Below are 19,919 nucleotides of genomic sequence, written 5' to 3' on the forward strand. Positions count from 1 at the left end.
ATATTGGTAGTGATTTTTGGCCTCTGCGCACTTTAGCACTGTGGCCCAGTGTAAAGTGCGTGTGCTCTCTGAGTGCATGTGATGAGATTGGCCTGCCCTCCCATAGGAATGCATGGGGGATATGTGTGTCCATGGTAATTCCTGATGTGAGCGGAGTGCAGGGTCGAGTTTAGTATGTGCAAGCTCGTGAGAATAAATGCTGCGCAATGGTGTGCGCAGATTTATGGTGACTAGTGGAGAAGTGCCACTTCTAGAAGTTGGCCTTTCTTTGTGCTGTGTGTCTGCCTGCCTGATGTGGAGTGCATGTCTGGCTTGTGATTGACAGGGGCTGAGAGGGCTGGGGAATTCCAGGAGCCAGGGTGAGTCTGCCGGGTGGTGAATGGAGAGATCTGCATGTAGATGGGAGGGAGGAGTTGCACCTGGGACCTGAATAGGACTGTGCCTTCCCTCCACAATGCCGGCTCCGCCCCCTGTGGTGCGTCTCATGTCCCTGGCCTGTCCTGTGAATAGAAGAGAGGAGCTGAGAAAAACAAAGTGCTCAAGTGCTCCTGAACCAGTTGTATCTGGTTCTCCCCTTTGCCCTTCAGTTGTAGACAAAGGGAAATGGTGTATAAAAGAAGGGGCTGTGACCCCAGAAAAATGTTCTGCTTTTGGATCCTGACGGGGGGGGGCTTGCTGCTGGTGGGACCCAGGAGGGACCGCCATGGGGGCTGCCTCCCTGCTGGAGGGCCCTGTGTGCTGGCCCCTGGGACCTACATTGCCCCACTGATACTTCCAGGACTTCTTTGACGCTTTTGATTTTCCTTTTACTTTGCCAAGGCTTGATGCTGCCTTTTTGCGCCCTGGGAGCGCTGAGATTTGGCTCCAAAATGAGCCCTGAAGCTTGGCAGCGCTGAGCTGCATGTTGCCTTGAGGGAATCCCCAGTACAGGGATTCCCTCGAAATTGCTGGGATTAGCAGGTGCCCACCCCGCGATTGTGGCCTTTCGACTTTGTTTTAATTGCGCGGGTGCCCACCCCGCGACTTTGCCATTATGTGAGTATGCAGCTGCCCACCCTGCGTGGTGGTGATTTTGGTTGCGTGGGAGCCCCCCTCATTTTGCCGATAAAGAAGAATCACCGCCGCAGCCCGAGCCGCTTTTGAAACGTTGCCGGGCCTCTGCAAATGCGACACGGAAGTCAGGCAACCCTTGTTGGGACGTGGGGCCTGAAGGGAAATCCAGAGGAAGCCATGGTCTGCGGAAGAGTGGGGCTCCCGTGAGTGGAGCGAGCCCCGCCCGCACTGCTGAGGAGACTGGAGAGAGACAGAGAATGCCTCGCGGGGCTCCCGTGAGTGGTTGGGAGCCCTAATGCCGGAGGAGAAGTCCTGTGAAGTCCTGGGTCCCAGGAGGGGGCTCAGGTGAAGAGAGAAGTGACGGAGCCTCCAGGCTCCACAGTGAAGTCCCGGTGCCAGGAGGGGGACCGGGAGAAGAGGAGCACACGCAAAGAGAGAGCCTCCCCCGACCAGAGCCGGTGAGTCGGGCTCCTTGGGGGCGATGGCTCTTGGGTAATGTGGTGCCCGTGGGGCTCAGAGTCAGAGCGGCCCCGTCTGGCAGCGGACCGCTCCAACGGGGGCCTGTTTTTGTTAAGAGCCCCATGTGGCTCCAACGTGGGGGCCAGTTCTTTTTAGGGCATGTTTGTTTTGAGCGCTACTCCGCTCCAACGATGGGGCGAATTTGCTGAAGGGGCCGCGAGGGGCTCGCACCTCCCTAACTGTCCAGGCACTAGGAGCAGTGCCATTATCCAGAGCGGCCCTGAATGGCAGCGGGCCATCCCAACCCTTGGCGGTATTAATTGTTTAAAGAGCCTGTGTGTGGCTCTACCCTGGCCATAATTGTTTACCCAGGCTCAGTGGGGCCCATGCTTTATTGTTCAGGGGGCATCATTATCCCTAGAGCCCCGTTTGGCTCCAACGTTTTAGCCCCATCATTTCTAGAGCCCGTGCGTAACTCCAACAAAGGGGGCATAATGTGTTTCAAGGGCCATTGAGAGCCCATGCCTCATCTCCCTATTTCCAGCTGCCCAGCAAGTAGTGGGCAGCTGCACCGTTTAGGCGCACAGTTCTTTGGGGGCACGTCTTGTGAAGATAGGAGTGAGATGCACTCCTTTGCCCCACGCTTACCAGCTGCCCAGCAAGTAGTGGGCAGCTGCTACGTTTAGGTTTGCGCAGTAGCGCACCCTTGACTTTTGCTGCATTGGCAGCGTGCCCTGACATTCTGTACACAGGGCATTTGAGCCCCTTTGGGATGGCCAGTTGGCCAGGGGGATTGTTAGGTTTATAGAGCGCCAGGCCCTGCTGTGATTTTGGGTGCTAGAAAATGTGATTCCTGTAGAATGATTTACGCACCTGTGTTGATACCTCTAAATGTGTTTTATGATTATGAGGTTGGTTCGCATATTATGGTTTATGCTAGTGAGATTTGTTTCCTAATGTAGTTATACTTAGGAGGTCAGGGTCTAATGCGTTTAGAGTTGTGAGATGATTGCCTCATGTGGTTATGATGGTGAGGTTGGTGCAGAATGTAATTCGCGCCTGATGTGATGCTGTGCATAATGTAGTTTATGTTACAGGCCGATGCTAAGTACAGTGATTACAAGTAGTTACTGGTTGTGTTCTATGCTTATGATAAGTTCTACATTTACTAAGTTCACTTTGTGATGGTGCTGACAGTGGTGCAGTTGGCCCTATCAGGTGTAAATAATCCCTTGTAAATATGACCTAGTGCCAGGTGGCACCATGTATATTATATGTGCTTACTATTCTAATGTGTTATGATAATACAAAGGCTATTTTTATACATAACCTTGTGTGGAGTTCCTTATGTGGTGTGCCGGGGATGTTTTTGCTGTGTGCGTGCGCAAATGCTTTACACATTGCCTCCGGGATAAGCCTGACTGCTCGTGCCAAGCTACCAAGGGGGCGAGCAGGGGTTATCTTTGGTGTGTAACTTCCTTGTCCTGATTAGAGTGGTGTTCTCTGCCTGGCTTTGGCGCAAATCTTAGCCAACCAGTGATCCCATTTCTAACAAACATGTTGGCTGCCTTCTTCATTTCATGCAACACCAAGGAAACCCCTTTGAAATGAGCATGTGCGACTATACAACTTTGTGACCAAACAATATGTGAATAACAATATAAAGACACGTCTACCCGATGTCCTGGAACATGGATCGCAACTATACGCAGAACTGAAGCAAGAAAGAATTGTACTGATAGAGAAAAATCTGTTTGCCCTGCATAACCAGTAAAGCTAAACTTCCACACTTTAATTGCCATAGTAAGAGTTTTTTCCAACCAGCAACTACATAACAGGTTACAGACATAGAGGGATGGATGTAGCAAACGAAAGTGGTGAATTCATCAAGGACATTCCGTCACATGATCTTCTTCCAACAAATGCATTATTTGATGAAGATGCTGGAATCAAATCAGTGAAACACGACCTCGAAAAAACCTTTCACTATAAGAATTTCAATTTGAAAACGTGCCCTCATTAAGAACTGTTGTTGTTTTGGACTATATGTCACAATTGCGAATGGTCAAGATTTCATTCATGTAAAACTTTGGGGAGATCGTTCAAACTGTTCTACAGATATCAAATTCAGTGTGCACCGTGCGAGTACTGCACATTCTCTTTGACAGCTATTTTGAACTACCTGTCAAAGAATGTGAGAGAATCAGACAAATGTCTACAAATGGAACAATTGACCTGGCCTGCATCAAAAATTCGACACTTATACCTGTGCAACTTGATAAATTCTGGTCAACAACATTGAGCAAGATGAAATTGGAGATGTTAGCTTGCCAAAACATTGCTGATGCTTTAGTGAACACTGAATTTCCCATTATTGCAAGTGGAATGATTGTCAATGAGGAGTTGGTGCCTGCAAAGATATATTCAAAAGGTACAGTACATATTGTTCAAGAACCTAACAGCAAATTGGAGGAAGCTGACCTTCGTGTTGTGCCACATGTTAAGTGGGCTGTTCGAATTGGTTCCAATCTCGTCATTGTACTGTCAACTGACACAGGAATTATTATTGTGCACCTTAGATTTGTTGCAATGTTCATAAGCCAAGGATTTTCGGAGTTATGGATACGTTATGGAACAGGCGAGAAAAGACACTTTATCCCACATTATATTCTGTACTAGAAAACCTGACCCAGAGATGCCCAGTGTTCTTATCAAGGCACTAATTCTTATGGGTGATGACACTATGAGTAAAATTGGAACAAAGCTTAAGGCTTTAACTGCTGACCCTGTGAAGTTTCTAAAAAAGTTTTGCTGAGACAGAAGACAAATGTGACTTTAAAGACGTAGAAAAAAACCTTGTGCATGTGTAAAACAAGTTCTGACTGTCACACATTTGACGATCTTCGGTACAGTGAGTCCCACAAAGTGACCTTCAACCAACATCATATTCTGTGCTCTACTTGATCAGAAGATGTGTGAATGTTTCAGATCATGCATATGTAGAGAAAGAGCTGTGGGAATTTGGTTGGGAATATATTGATGGGGTGCTAAAACCTAAAAAAATTCTAAAACATCTACCCACAGAACTTACACGTACATGTACTTGCAAAACCAGTGCTACAAAAAGATGATCCTGTTGATGTGCTTTTCTCAAATGTTCAATATTCTGCAAATGTACCATGAGCAATTTCTGAAATAAATAAAAAAGTGAACTATGAAAATGTGTCTAAAACAGGAGTGATAAACATTTTGTTTTTTTCGTATTCAGATTTTAAACATTGTTTGGTGTATACATAAAAGGATTAATAACCATTGTTATTTGTTTCATTTCTATATATGTCTCTTCTTCCTCTATTGTAGCTGCCTTATTGCTCTGAGGAGTGTTTTTGTGTCTCTTTAAGACCACTTGACCCTCAAAAGCTGTTTTGACACCTAAATGAATTATGTAGGTCTAACGGTTTCTGAAATATTACATCATCACTGCAACACAGCCCCCATTTTTAAAAATGTTGTTCCGAAAAATGTGTCTACCCAATCTAAATTACTTCTTTAATGATCCAAAAACACAAATCAAAAATGAAAATCTCTGGATAACAATTTCTTTATGGAGGTATATCGGAGGACCAGGATTATATGTTTTAAGGAGTGAGTACTTGCACTTTAGCACTGGTTAGCAGTGGTGAAGTGCACAGAGTCCTAATGACAGCAAAAATGAGATCAGAAACAATAGAGGAGGAAGGCAAAAAGTTAGAGGGTAGACCACCCTAAAGCTGAGAGGTCTATCACAGGGATGGGAGTCATTGTAAGCCTTGCTGACGTTCTGTGAGATTTCTGTGCTGCAGCACTCCGGAGATCCTTCTATATGAAATCTCTGGGGGTTTAACCAGTCAATAAAATGTGAGAAGTTGTTACAGGTCGCACACGGATGCTATGCAATAGCACATTTTACAGTAAAGATACGAACGGCTGAAATAGAAACCTGTACCAGTAGGGATGCTCCTGTGTATAACACTTCAAAACAGAGGCTGTACTAAACTAAAAAAAGACTGATTTTGAGTTAGCAGAGTCCTGGGAAGGATGTTAAATGCCAGTCTGTTTTATGGAGGGCAGCCTGGACACAGGCCATCGGGGCACAGGTGATTCTTTCTCACTCATTCCCTACCCTGTCAGTTCACACATAGCTAGATAGGATTGTTGGAGGTGGAGATCTCTACCCTCAGAGGGAGATTACCAACTGAATGTTGTAGTACATGAAGTAGTATTAGACTACCTACTGAAAAATGCAGTTCACAAACCAGTGAGTGTGAATCTCAATCTTCATCTCCATCTTCACCTCTCTTATCTTTTCTATGGGGAGATTTCCACACATATAAGTATACTACTTTGTAGTAAATGTCCTGGGGGAACCAGAGAGAGTGGTGTGACACTGGGGAGTATCTACAAAAAAATGGGAGGGCCTTAGGCAACAATTTGGAGAGGTTTAGGGAGGTACAGGCTACTCTAAACACCTGCTGAACAAAAGAATAGGGACATTGCTCTTCACAAACTACACTTAAAAAGTTTCTACGGTCCTAAAGGTGACAAAACAATCATAAATATACTCCAGTCTGGCCTTAAAGTTATTCAAGCATCAAAAATGGCCTTTCACAGATACAACAACATGCCCCAAAATAAAATAGTGGAGACAGAGACTTAAAATAACATCCCATTGGTAATAATGTTAAATAAATCAGATGAACTCAACCTAAAAGTGGTCTAATTTAATTCAACACAACTTTTATTAATATTTCATTTATACAATTATTTAATAAATACAAATAAAAATGTTACTGTAGGTGGGAGTTTTTTATTTATTCTTTAAGAAATGCTACTATTAAATATATTCTAATTAATTATTAAATACCCATTTAATTGAATGAGTTATTTTGATGTAATATTTTATTTTGTTTTATTAGTTCTAAGTTAATGAGGAGTCTTTAAACTATTGTTCATTTATATTTTATAGAAAAAGATTTGTAATATTCTTTTAAGAATAATAAACTTTAAACATTTTTCGTATAATATTCCATGGGGAAATGTTCATTACTGTGGCAGAGACATCCACTTACATATTTAAAAGATACTAGGAGTAACTTTACACATATTAATTTGGTCTTAGATGTCTACTCCCCCTGAAATGAATAGATGGAGATATGTAAGTCTGCACTTAGGTGTAAATCTATACTCAGAAATGGTAATTAGCAGAAAAGATCAGATTTATGCTTAGGTGTTGGAGTACATGTTCTCGTGAGTAAATTCACATGTGTAAATGCCCCTTTGTGAATAGGCCCTCAGTTTTGTAAATTGTATATTGTAGTAAGTAAGTAGTACCACTGTATGTACTACAAAATGCAATTCATTTTTCACAATTTATTGCAAGGTTCTGTTGCTTCCTTAATTAATTTGTTGTCAAGGTTTGTCAAAGACATTAGGTTCTTCTGACCACATCACTGATGCAACATATATTAAAGAATGCTCTAGTTAGAACTACAAATGTTACAGACTATGAAATTGGTCATTAGTAATGATATTTGCTATCTTAGCAAAATCATCCTTCAAATTCAAATCTCTTTTCACTGAAATTGAGGGTATTTAGACTTTAATGTGGCCATAACCGTAGATGTTCAATTCCTAGTTTCAAATCAATTTCTGGGGTTTTCCAATCACCAAAGCAGTGCTATAAATTAAATATAATGTTATTGTAACTGTGTAATTATGGCTCCCTATGAAGCCCTTGAACTTTGAAATTAAGTCATTAATTGTTTTGACCTTCAAAGAGTTTATGCACCACTAGAAGAGGATTGTAACAGGATATTCACACCAGTGGTTTAAAGATTCTTTCACTAAAGCCCATGCCAGCCTCAGGGCTGGAGTTGGAATCAAAAGCAGCGCTGACAGTTTTATACCGAGTAGCCCTCATTCTGCATATAGCAAGTGAGTGCAGAGAGCAAGCCTGACCACACCAAGGGAAGCTTAGGGCGGGTTCTCCCTCCAAGACATTTAAAATTGGAAATATGGTGTGTTTTACAACATATTTTTCATTAGAGAACCTTGTCCAATCATTGAATGGATAAATGAAGACTGGTGAGGTGGCTGCATTACTTGATGAATTAATAAATAGTTAAATGGGTGAGTGGGTGGATGAATGAATTAAAGAACGGCTGAAAACGAGTGAAGCCTGGAAATGCAGGCAGCCCCCGCACAATAAAACTGGCTCCAACCAGCAGTAAATCCAGCCTACTAGAAAAATGCCCGGTACGGCCCGGCCAGGCATGGTCAGGCTCTTTGTGCTACTGGCCTCAATTTAGAGTGTGCAAAGCAGGCCCTTTTTGTGCCCCATGAGGCCATTTTGACCTCCTTGGAATACACCTGCCAAGTTTTGTAACTGATATGCCCATACCTAGACTAATGAAATGTGAGAACATCTATAAATGTTACTTTTAACTTTACAGCAAAACTACACTATTGAGTATTGAACAATACTTAGCCACATTTTACAATATACCCGGGAGGGACATATTTGTTTTACAAAACCAATATACTGCACGCCTATTACTCAATACACACCCCGCTCCGTCCACCCTTATACTATAAAACAATCAGCATAGATTATCGGGTCGGTCCTCCTACTAACCACTCATCAGATTACACAACTCATATGCTACACAAAAATAAATGACACCCAGATTCGTCCGTGACATTAATCACGCTCATACAGTGCAACGCAAACAACCACCACAGCTGTCATGCAGCAACCCATAACAATGCTGCTTTTCTACATGACTGCCACAATAGTTAAAAACTAAATAATTAACCCCACAGAACACCAACCCCGACTGACATCATCACACCCATGGTAGAATAGCTAGACTGACATCCACACCTGCAATCAGCCCGAATACCATGAACCCCAAAACATTATACAAATTGCTCTTTTGCTAATCAACCCAATTGTTATTAGCAAACACTGCACTGGCGTATATTACAAACTGGCCACAAAGTACACGGGATTACTTTTTATTACTGAAACCTGGATGACCACACACTAATTCCAAATCATGCATGAAACTATCACATGCACACCATCTTCATGCTTCAAGTAGTGTGGGAAATGATGCTTTCAAATAACTTTGAATGACCCACATTCACATTGCTTGTTGTGACCTGCAAAAGGTGCAACATGAGACTGAAATGTGGGCTCTTGTGCACCCCAAAAGCAATTCGGAAAGATAATGAAACCAATTTAAGACTTCTTTGAATGGTTCAAAATTACAGTCCATATTAGGCATTGTATCAAGAATTTGTGTGCCTTTTGGAAAGAGACAAATAATAAAAGAAGCATAAACTATCTTCCTCCTGGCCCAGTTTAGGATGTTTGGAAAATGTGGATTTTCCTTTGAGACTGATCTTCACCTCCTCCATTCAATAACTGCTCTGGAATTGAATCACATATGGAATTTGTGAGGACGAGTCCTCATTAGAAGAACACATTTTCTATCTTTGGTAATATTCTTTTTTTGGGATATGTAGATTCAGGAAGTTTCCTTATGCCTACTTTAGCTCCCCTTTCAGAGGGTGTTGATTAGCAATTTCCTTTTATATTTTACTTTTTACTTGTCTCAGTTACAGTCCATTCTTAATCTCAATGGTGTTTGGAAAAAAATGACAGAACTGATGTCACTTGCCCTTGTGGCATCTGTAGCCCCTGCTTTGTAATTGACCCAAGGCATAGGGCAATGACTTTTATGTAACATTTGTGCCTTGAAGCTTGTTCAGTGGTTGAGAAGTTATTGCTTCATTAGAAGACTTTTGAATGGTGCGGATATATAGAGGCCAGTGTCTGCAGGGATGAGGGCCTGCTGCTCCTGAGGTTTGTGTCTACGATGCAAAGGCCTTTGACTTATGGGAATTTTATTTAATAGTACAGGGTTTATGAACTCAACACTGTTTAGTACATTGGGCTACTAGATCTGGAATTACTACTTGCCATTGTTGTACATGCCAATATAGGGCCCGATTCACAAAGGTAAAGTGAGATGATAGTCTAACTTTAAGACTTTCGGCATTCACAAAGGGAATTTACGACTCATAAAACGTCCTTTGTGAACACTGAAAGTCGTAAAGTTCGTCTTTCTGTATTCACAAAGCGCACTTACAAGTAGTTCATGAATACCGAAAGTTATAATGTTAGACTTTTGCCTAACTTTACCTTTGCGAATTGTCCCGTACAGTTTATACTTGTTGTGTCACCAGTGTGAACGTCACGTGGCCTGGTCCGAGATGGGCCTAACAAGGAGTCAAATAACGTTGTACTAAATGGTGCAAAGAAGGATTTGTACAGCGTACTTGAGTTTGCACTGAATTCACCCTTGTTAAGCAGCATTGCTTGCCCCCCCATAAAACTTCTAAGTAGTGGTTTTCTGCCAAAGAAGCCTTGGTTTGCTCAACATATATATTTCAAAACAAGGATGACTGAGATTTGCAATGAAGGAATACAATAATAAACATCAAAAATCTCCCACAGCAGTTGGTGCAATTGCAGTGAATATACTTAGGGTCTTATTTAAGAGTGCTCTGAGTCACTTTCACACCATGTAAAGTGGTACATGTGTGACGCAGGGCTCTCGTAAAAATGTATAAATCCATGCAAAACCAACCTGGGTGGCTTTGAATGGCTTCATAAATCATGAGTAAGGCAAATGGCAGTGTGGCCCTACTCTGCGCTCGAGAAGCGTTTCATGAGTGTTGCGGGGCTTTCCCATGCACCAGCCAGGGAATTTGACACTGCTCCATATTTACAAAGTGATGTAAACCTGGGAAGCATCAAAAGGTGAGGAGTAACGAAGAGAAATATGCTTATTTCTCCTCTTTCTATGTTAGAAAGAGGAAAATACCTCTTAGGATTGTTTTTGTGCAGGAAGGTACCCCTTCCTGCACAAAATCAATCCTGCATGCAACGGAGGCACTCTTGCACCATGGTGCAAGGATGCCTACGTTGGTGCTAGGCTGCCAAAATTGGGCGGCTCTAGGCCAAAATGCCATTTATGATGTCCTTAGTTCACTTAAGGCAAGAAATAAAAAGTTAATCAACTTTTTCTGTGCATTTTCATGTAACTTCAAGAAAATACACACAAATCAGCTACCATTTTAAAATCTGATTATTTTTCATTGTAGGATGCTTTTGAGATACTGGCAGAAAACTACGAGTTCCACGAGAACAAGGGATCTTGTCTGGCGTATAGACGGGCCGCGTCTGTATTGAAATGCCTTCCATTTGCCGTAGTTGCGATGAGAGACGTGGATGGACTGCCAGGCTTCGGAGATGAGATTAAAGGCACTGTTGAGGTAAGGCTGACACATTTGCTGTAGTTTGCTTTTCATACAAATATGTAGCTTAATTTCTCTTGGGCTCCATGGTAAATGAAAAGGCAATTTCATAATGAACACTATGACTGGCTTCGATCTGTGAAACCCCGAGATTTTGAAAATGATGCGATGTAAGGTCATCCTCTGTTAAAATAAAAGACTTAGGGGCATATTTACAAGGGCTTTATCTCCGCTTTTTTGGCTTAAAAAGAAGCGGAGATAAAACTATCACCCTATTTACAAGAGGGTGCTAACATGCATAATCGCATGTTAGCACCCTTTTTCCCAACGCCTCCCTTTGCATCTCTAATGAGATGCAAAGTGGGCGTCACTGGGCGTATCCCGGATGGACAACCTTGCAAATATCACTGATGTTCACATCGCGATATTTACAAGGCTGCCCCAGCATTTTAGCACGCGTTAGTTTTTGGAGAAAACAACTGTTTTCTCAAAAAACTAACATCTGCTAAAATGCAGACTTACCTATCCCCAACATTGGGGTGGATTATGCTGATATGGCCCTGTGGGTCGTATCAGCAAGGTTATCGCCGTTTTGCAGGGAACATCGCTGGAAAACCAGCGATGTTCCGTGCAAAAGGGCGATAACCTCGCTATCTATGGAATTTTTATCGGCCTGGAGAAACGCGTTGTTAATAACACGCTACCAGGGCGATAAATTCCAGAGATAGCTTGCGATAATAACATTATCGCTAAGCACGGCCAGCGATAATTATCACTGGCCGTTGATAATATGCCCCTAACATTTAACGGCCTTATTTGAGAACAAAGCTTAGAATGCTCCTTAGAAAATCACGCTTTAAGGGAATACTTTGTGCTAAGGCATGGTGTCCCTCTTCCCTCTGTGCATTAGCCTGCTCTCTATCTTAGTATCATGAACGCACAGAGCCTGGCGTCCATTTCTCTTCTGTACCCTTTGGTGATCAACAGCCAGGCTTGTCACACATGAAAGTGTCTTTTTCACAACCAAGCTGTGGCATTGAAAGAGGCAGCTCGTTCTTCTATGACGTCGGCTTCACAATCCATGTACCCCATCAGATTGTCAAAGAGTAAAATCAAATAACAGAACTATAGAATAGCAACAGTTATAAGGATATCTGGGGACATATTTACAATGCTGTGCTGTGTCATTTAAAAAACACAGTGATGCACCATATTCACTAGAATACGGCACACCCCTGTGTGCTGTCCCCTGCGTCAGTGCACAAACAGCAGAAGTGCGCCAACGCAGGCACGCTTGCACAAAAACCATCATTGATTGTGTTTTACTCCTTCTAAGTATGCTGCAGAATGCAGCACATAGAAAGAGCAACAAACTAGAAGAAATAAAAGTATTTCTCTTCGTTGCACCACTTTAACACCTTCCATGGAAAGGCGTTAGTTTTGGGTGCTACCTCAGATTTGCGAGTCCGTGTAAATCTGGGGCAGTGTTAAAAAGTCATGGGTGTTGCATGGGAACACCCAGAGCAACACTCATGACACGCCCCTTTGACGCAAACTACTGTGTGAAAGATTTACAAGGCCATTTAAAGCCACACAAATATGGGCCCAGCACCACCGGAACATTAAAAAAAGTGATGCTCCAGTGGCGCTAGAGGCTTGTAAATATGCCCCCTGGTTCCATATGTGTGCCAGATAAGTCAACGAGGTAGACAGACAAAACATCATGATTTGCTGTGGGAGGAGGGACTTTGTGTATTCAGGTGTGAGCAAACTTTTTGGATGCATAGACAGTTAGGTAGAACTATATCAGGAGTTCCCAACGTTTTATATGCTCTGCTCTCCTAGGGAATGTTTGATTATTGTTCACACCCCCTACACAAGTCTTGCCGGATTCCTGTTATGCATACAGTGCATACTTTCCTGTTTTTGTCTCACTTGCTGAAATGTCATCTTGCACCCTCTGTGGGTGCAGGCAGCTCATGTTGTGAACCCCTTACCCATATGGATTCTGGCAGAAAAGAAGGTTCTCCTCATACAATAATGGCTGTTCCGAGGTAGTGGGCAAAGAGTTGATGAAACGTAATTTGTGACTACCTAAGTCTTGGACAGAGGAATGGGTACGTAATGGGAAGTGTATGGTAGCTAATGCACTAAAGAGAGGGCTAAAGGTGTTAAAGCACCGTAGTATAATTTTTGTAAACAGACATAAACATACAGAAAGTACAAATCTCCTCATATAGGATGATGAATGCTCACCTACCTAATGTGGTATGCTTTATCAGTGGGTTCCATATCTTGCACTGGGAAGCATTCAAGAGTACTAGTGTCCCCTGGTTGTCCAGTCTACTAGTTATGGGTGCCCCGGTTTTAGTGGAGTTATGCCAAGTATGTCAACATTTATGCACTCCCTCAATTAAACATCAGACCTATGGTTAAACATTTTGTGGGTGATTTAAAAATGTTTCTAACTGGGGTCTGCCTAAAACATTATTAAAGACTGGAGGTCAGATCAACGGACCCTGCTTCTCTTTTCCATCAACATGTTTTGGTATTTGAATATTGTCTCTTAGGCTCAGGCATCTTCGCCAGGGATATAGTATCTCACATCCAATGTTGTGAAACAATCCCTGCTTCATAGGGCATGTTCATCTGACCCAGATGGGGAAAGGAAGGTAGGACTGCGCTCACAACAGGCTATTGATGATGTTCTCAGTATGCAGCATTGTCTTTTGCCTCCGATACACGGCCTACATTTTGCCATAAATGGAGCAACATTATGGTTTGTTAACCCATATGCATGAGAGTTATTTGTACAGCGCACATTATTAACTAAATTATTTCAAGTTGCTCTCAAACGTGATGGTCATTGGAAAGGAAGCAAAGGGAGGAAAATCGCCCTGGGTGACCCAGTGTGTCAAGCGGGGAAACTGCGATTGGAAACCATGGTCTCTAGTTTGTCAAGGTCCTGCACTTAGGGCCTCATTACTATGTCAGTCGGAACGGCTCCGAATGGCTTTCGGATTTTCCTAACCCTAGTCGGAACCCATGTTTCCAACCGACTTGGAAACATTTCCGACCAACCGTTTACGATGGAAGGTAACCGTTCCGTCTGTCCGACTTGGTTCCGGCCAGCATTTAGAGACCCCGAGTCGGTCGAAGCCAATTCGTACAGATCTAAGGACCTCTTTTCTGACCGACATATTACTAGGTCGGATTCGTACAGCCTTTTCGACCTGATTTGCCCGACATGGAACGGCTGTCGGAATCTGACTTTGGGGGCTCGTAGCAGGCCCCCTTTCACCCGGAGGCCTCCAGTTGGGGCCTATGGGGGTACCCATGGGACCCCTTTTTCCAACCATGCAGCATGTGGCAGGCACCATAGGGTGCCTGTCACAGGGTGCAAGGTTTTCAGCACCCACCCCTTTTTTCAATGGGAGCCTGTGTTGTCGGTCGGAACACAGGCTCCCATTGAAGTCAATGGGAGTCCGACTGAATGGTGTTCGGAAACATTGTAGTCAGTCGGTCGGACTCCCCGAACCCAAGTTGGTCCGAAACCATTCTGACAAGGAGTCGTTCAGAATGCTTCCCGACCGACATCGTAATGAGGCTCTTAGTTTTTCCTTGGGGACCAATAACAGCTTTTGACTTGCCTAGGAATGTAATGCAAGAGCAATCAAATTATCCATTGCTTTTTTATATGGTGGTGCAACATCACAGCAAAGCAGTGGAAACAACCCTCCTTATACAACATTTACTCATTGGGCCAAAACAGTGCAAGCATCCCTCCTTCAGAGCACAGGCACAGCTGGGGTAGCAACAGCAGAAGCAGGTACTGATTGGGCAACAGCAAGGTAAGCTTTATTTCATCACAGAATAACGACAGCGTGGCAATTGTAAAGTAAGCTTCCCTGTATCACAGAAGGCAATAAGTGTAATCCTCCATTCTCCTCAGACCAGATCCAGTATCTTAGAAGTGTGTAAGCTTTCATCGCTCACAGAATGTGAATGGTTATTGCATGCGTGATATGTAGGTTACAGACAGTGGGTTGGAATAGGTACTTATCCTACTGAGAGGAATGTGTGTGTGAGATGTGCGAGTTCTGTCACCATTCTGACTCAGGTGATATTCCCTGTCAACACCATGAAACTCAGGCTGCTGTCACTCTGAGATTAGGTTTAATTGAGTCTATGTTTTTTCACGTATTGAGAAATTGCAATAACCTAGAAGGTCATTATTATTTGGAGCTGCCTCACCACAGCCTAAGTAGCTATGCTCTAGACAGGCACACAGGTGTCAACCTCTTCAAAAAGGTTTTCAATGCACATGCATCAGACTGTGCGCAATCCTAGCCTCTGCACAGCACCTGTTTAAAATGTTGAGGACCGCCAGGGTAATACAATACATCTGCAAGACTTGTGGTGCGACGGTCAGATGGCTCATTGTCGTGTGAAACTCAGGCAGCGACAATTTTGTCAACTGCACTTTGCAGAGTACGGATTTTTGTACTTATACTTAAAATGCTGATCTAGCAAGTGCATGTCCCAGAATGCCAAGCAGTGCTTACTAAAAAAAGGTTGTGGCAGAAGATATAAACTAAACAAAAAAAGAAATAGCTAGCGACATGAGTTTTGTGAATGGCTTTCGACTATGCACAGGCAATATTTATACATGTAGAACTCAAAATATACGGAGGAGTAAACTGGCATAGCTCACCTTCACATGGGATCACACAGATGCAACAAGCTGTGGTGCTGAATTGACAGAGCTGCCGAATTTGGAACTGGGGAACCAGTTTGGAATTTCAGCATTAGCTCAATATCCTGTGATTTTCGGCAAATATCGATATTCCTGCTCCTAACGAAAGAATGTGACTTTGTGTATTGTGTTCATGGTGCTCATTGGAAGCACTCCAATACCATTGGGTCAGGTTTCCTCTAAACTGCAAAAAACAAAGAAAAACAAATGGAACCTGCCTGGTGTGCATGAGAGAAGCAGCCCAGCTGGAGAGGAGATAGCAGAGGGGGGTGAACAGTGATGTATGTTGAAAGGATCCAACCTAATGCGACTATGAGGAGCAGCCTGGAGTGAGAGGAGACAGCTGTGGGGTGCTGAGCAGAAGAAAAGCAGCCCAGCTGGAGAGGAGACAGTAGAGGGGGCTGTGAAGCGAGGAGTGGTGCCTGTAAAAAAGAACCAGCCTGATGCGACTAAGAGGAGCAGCCTGGTGGGAGAGGAGACAGCTATGAGGTGCTGAGCATGAGGAAAGAGGGCAGGCAGGAAGGCTGAAAGTCGTCCAAGCTGCAGAAAAAAATGACCTCACCGGGTATGCATTAAAGGAGCAGCCTGGTAGGCGTCGTACAATGAGGAGAGTCACACCTTCTTAATGTTCACATCACATAAAATGCTGGAAACTGATAACACTGGATGGACATCCCAGTGAACTAATGCCTAAAGCCAGCTGAGCCACAGTGGCCAATGGCTGAAAAGGGCTGTCCAAAATCCCCTTTCAGTGCATGTTTGTATATATTGTGTTACGACATGTGGCTATCACTAGACGGCTAAAGCTACCTGTAGGTGAGACTGAATAATCTATGTAAAATGATGTCGGGTAGTCTTATTAGGCCCGGGGTGGAACACCACTGTTGTGCATGTTCATGTTTAAAGTTGAAATCTTTTCTTGAACGATGCCATTTTCTTTTTTTTTTAACGTTGACATTTGACACACATGTGCTTGGGTGTTTGCATGGATACAGTTCAATGAAATATTTTACTTACATTTATACATATTTTAGGCATATTATCAGGGCCTTGAAAATTCTGTACGGAAGATACATTTCACTGTGTAAAATTATGTTTTTTATTATTGTTTTCTCGGCAACAGCTCTGTTAGAATAGAATCAATAATGAAAGCCTAACTAGGACTTCTGAATGGCAACATGAGAGAAGCTTATTATATAAACAACATCCCTCCTTTGCCTGCTAAAAGGAGCATCTCGCTGACAATGACGAGGTTGCCCCATGCCAGATTTCCTGCCCAGCTGAATCCTGTTTACCTCCTGAGAAGGATGGTTCCCAGCACAACACCAAGACGGACACCCATATTAAATATACCCACAGGTAACTGGGGAGTGAGATTACCCTACAGGGATTCCGTCTCATTCACCCACCCTAGGCACACTGGGGTAGGGAGCACTAGGTAGCAGCATAACTATGAATTGTACTTATTTGCAAACATACAATCCATGTAAGAGCACAATGGCTGAACTGTTCATTTTCTTTACTATTCTCGTAATGCTGATAATTTGTTCTGTTTCTCTCTATTGATTATTGCAGTGCACGTACTTTACACAATAATTACTCTTTGGGCATGCATGAGTTACCAAATGAAAGGGCTTTAGATATGTTTCCATGATTTCTTTGGGGAGTCTTGGTTGTCACGTTCTTAGGTTACACATACCAACTGGTACCTTATGAATTGAATCAGTCTTGCACAGTTTTACATTTATGTTGTCCAACAAATGCACAATTTTACTGAAAAAGTATGAACTATACAACATGGAGTTGCCAAGTTTTAATCTTCGGTATTTATGTAATGGGTCTCCTGAGTAGTTTTTCTTTTGTGTGCCTAAATACTCTACTCACCTACTAACCAGAAACATCTGTGGGGTATGGGAAAAATGCTCGTCAGCTAAGTAGGGAACCTCTATTTTCTGTCTGTAGGTTTTTAAAGCTTGAACCTTTAAAACGAACACCACACAGATATACCCTCTCTGAGTTCCATATACTTCATGGTAGATGCAAAAGGAACAAATGATGGACAGAATACTGAGCAATGGAAACATACACCCCCAGTCACAAAGATCTGAGTTTAATCCATTGTTCTTTTGCTCACCAAGCCACCCCAGTTTTGACTCAGCCATATACAAATCAGTCCAAACCCTGCTCCTAATGGGAACAGTCCAGCCCTAACTGCCAAGCCAGGTCCTCCTTGGACAATAAACAAGTATCCTGGGACCGGTTTCGGGGTATTACCCCTCATCAGCCAGGCTTGCTTGAATCCTGTGGTGCAGTGAGCACGGGACCCATGTCTGGGCATACCCTTCCCACTTAGAGCGACAAATGCAAAAGGAGCAAGTGATGGATGGAATTCTGAACAATGCAAACATTCACACCCAGTCACAAAGATCTGGGTTTTAATCATTGTTCTTTTGCTCACCACTACCCCAGCTTAGACCCAGTCATATGCAAATCAGTCTTGACCCCGTTCCTCATGGGAACAGTCCAGCCTGAACTGCCAAGCCAGGTCCTCCTTGGACTGGAAACAAGAATCCTGCGACTGGTTTCAGGGCATCACCCCTCATTAGCCAAGCTAGCTTGAATACAGTGGCGCAGAGAGCACGGGACCCACGTCTGGGCATACCCTTCCCACTTAGAGCAACAAATGCAACAAGAACAAATGATAGATGGAATGCTGAACAATGCAAACATTCACCCCAGTCACAAAGATCTAGGTTTAATCAATTGTTCTTTTGTTCACCACACTACCCCAGTTTGGACCCAGCCATAGGCAAATCAGTCTTGACCCTGTTTCTCATGGGAACAGTCCAGGCTGAACAGCCAAGCCGGGTCCTCCTTGGAGTGGAAACAAGCATCATGGGACCAATTTCATGGCATCACCCCTCATCAGCCAGGCTTGCTTGAATCCAGTGGTGCAGTGAGCATGGGACCCAAGTCTGGACAGACCCTTCCCACTTAGAGCGACAAATGCAACAGGAACAAATGATAGACGGAATGCTGAACAATGCAAACATTCACCCCAGTTACAAAGATTTGGGTTTAATTCATAATTCTTTTTCTCACCACACCACCCAGTTTGGACCCAGTGATATTCAAATCAGTCTAGACCCTGTTCCTCATAGGAAAAAGTCCAGCCCGAACTGCCAAGGCAGGTCCTGCCGGGACTGAAAACAAGCATCCTGGGACCGGTTTCAGGGCATCACCCCTCATCAGCCAGGCTAGCTTGAATCCAGTGGTGCAGTGAGCATGGGACCAGCGTCTGGGTATACCCATCCCACTTAGGGAGACTACTGCAAAAGGAACAAATGATGGATGGAAACTCACATATCAGCAATCCATAAATGTTTAGAAAAGTACATACATTTTGGAGGTGACATGTACTATTCTTCGTCTAATCTAACAAAAATTGTAGAAAGCACAAAAACAGAAGGGGATAAAATATACTATTCTAGCTTCTTTCCGACACATATTAGGGATTAGTCAAAAATAAGAGAACAAGATTTACTATGCGAACTACAGTCCGACAAACATTGGGAACACTTCAAAAATGATGTTTGGTAAGATTTACTACTATAACTCCACTCTGACAAACAGTAGGGAAAGTGACAAGATAGGAGGCAAGACTAAAATTGTTTTTACTCCAATCTCACAAATACTTGGAAAAGTGCATTGTAAGAAATTGGGCGATTGGTTAACTGTTTTGTGGGCCCTGGTCAAGCAATAGCCAACATCCCTGTCAGGGTGAATCACAATTATAACTAATTTAACATTTTTTGGCACAAAAAGCAGCCAGGCTTAACTTAGAGGCAATGTGTAAAGTATTTATGCAGCACACAAACAGTAATAAAGATTAAAACACAACACAAGAAAACCCCTACACAAATTTAGAAGAATAGAGTAAAGTTTTATTAATTATTTGACACCAAAATGACAACCATCCAATCAGTAGAAATAGAATTAGGAATTTTTCAAGGTTTTCCTAAAAATTAGCACCTCAAGATCAACGCGTCAACCACGGACTTCTAGTCGCACAAGACCGTATCAAAGTAAACAAATATGGGCAACCATGATGCACTGTTGGTCAGATACAAGAAGTGGATTGGGCCTGGTTTGCACTTAACTTTGGAGTAGGAAGAGTTTTAAAAAAAAAGTTTCTGAAAATTAAAGTTCCCGAGAGCAAGTCGCTGGATGAATTTGTGGTGAAGAGTTCTACATTCAGACTTGGGGTCTAATTATGAATGTGGTG

At 43.1% G+C, this 19,919-nt stretch overlaps 1 protein-coding gene across 1 annotated transcript in view; it reads left to right on the plus strand.

The window, feature by feature from the left end:
* DNTT (DNA nucleotidylexotransferase) overlaps positions 1 to 19,919 on the plus strand; it is a 1,058,258-nt gene that overhangs the window by 374,851 nt on the left and 663,488 nt on the right. The window contains exon 4 of the mRNA XM_085614981.1: positions 10,726 to 10,896. Coding sequence (XP_085471107.1) covers positions 10,726 to 10,896 — 171 coding nt within the window. The remainder of the gene's footprint in view (positions 1 to 10,725; positions 10,897 to 19,919) is intronic.

Source organism: Triturus cristatus, chromosome 1_2 (assembly GCF_964204655.1).
Source record: "Triturus cristatus chromosome 1_2, aTriCri1.1, whole genome shotgun sequence".
Lineage (NCBI taxonomy): Eukaryota > Metazoa > Chordata > Amphibia > Caudata > Salamandridae > Triturus > Triturus cristatus.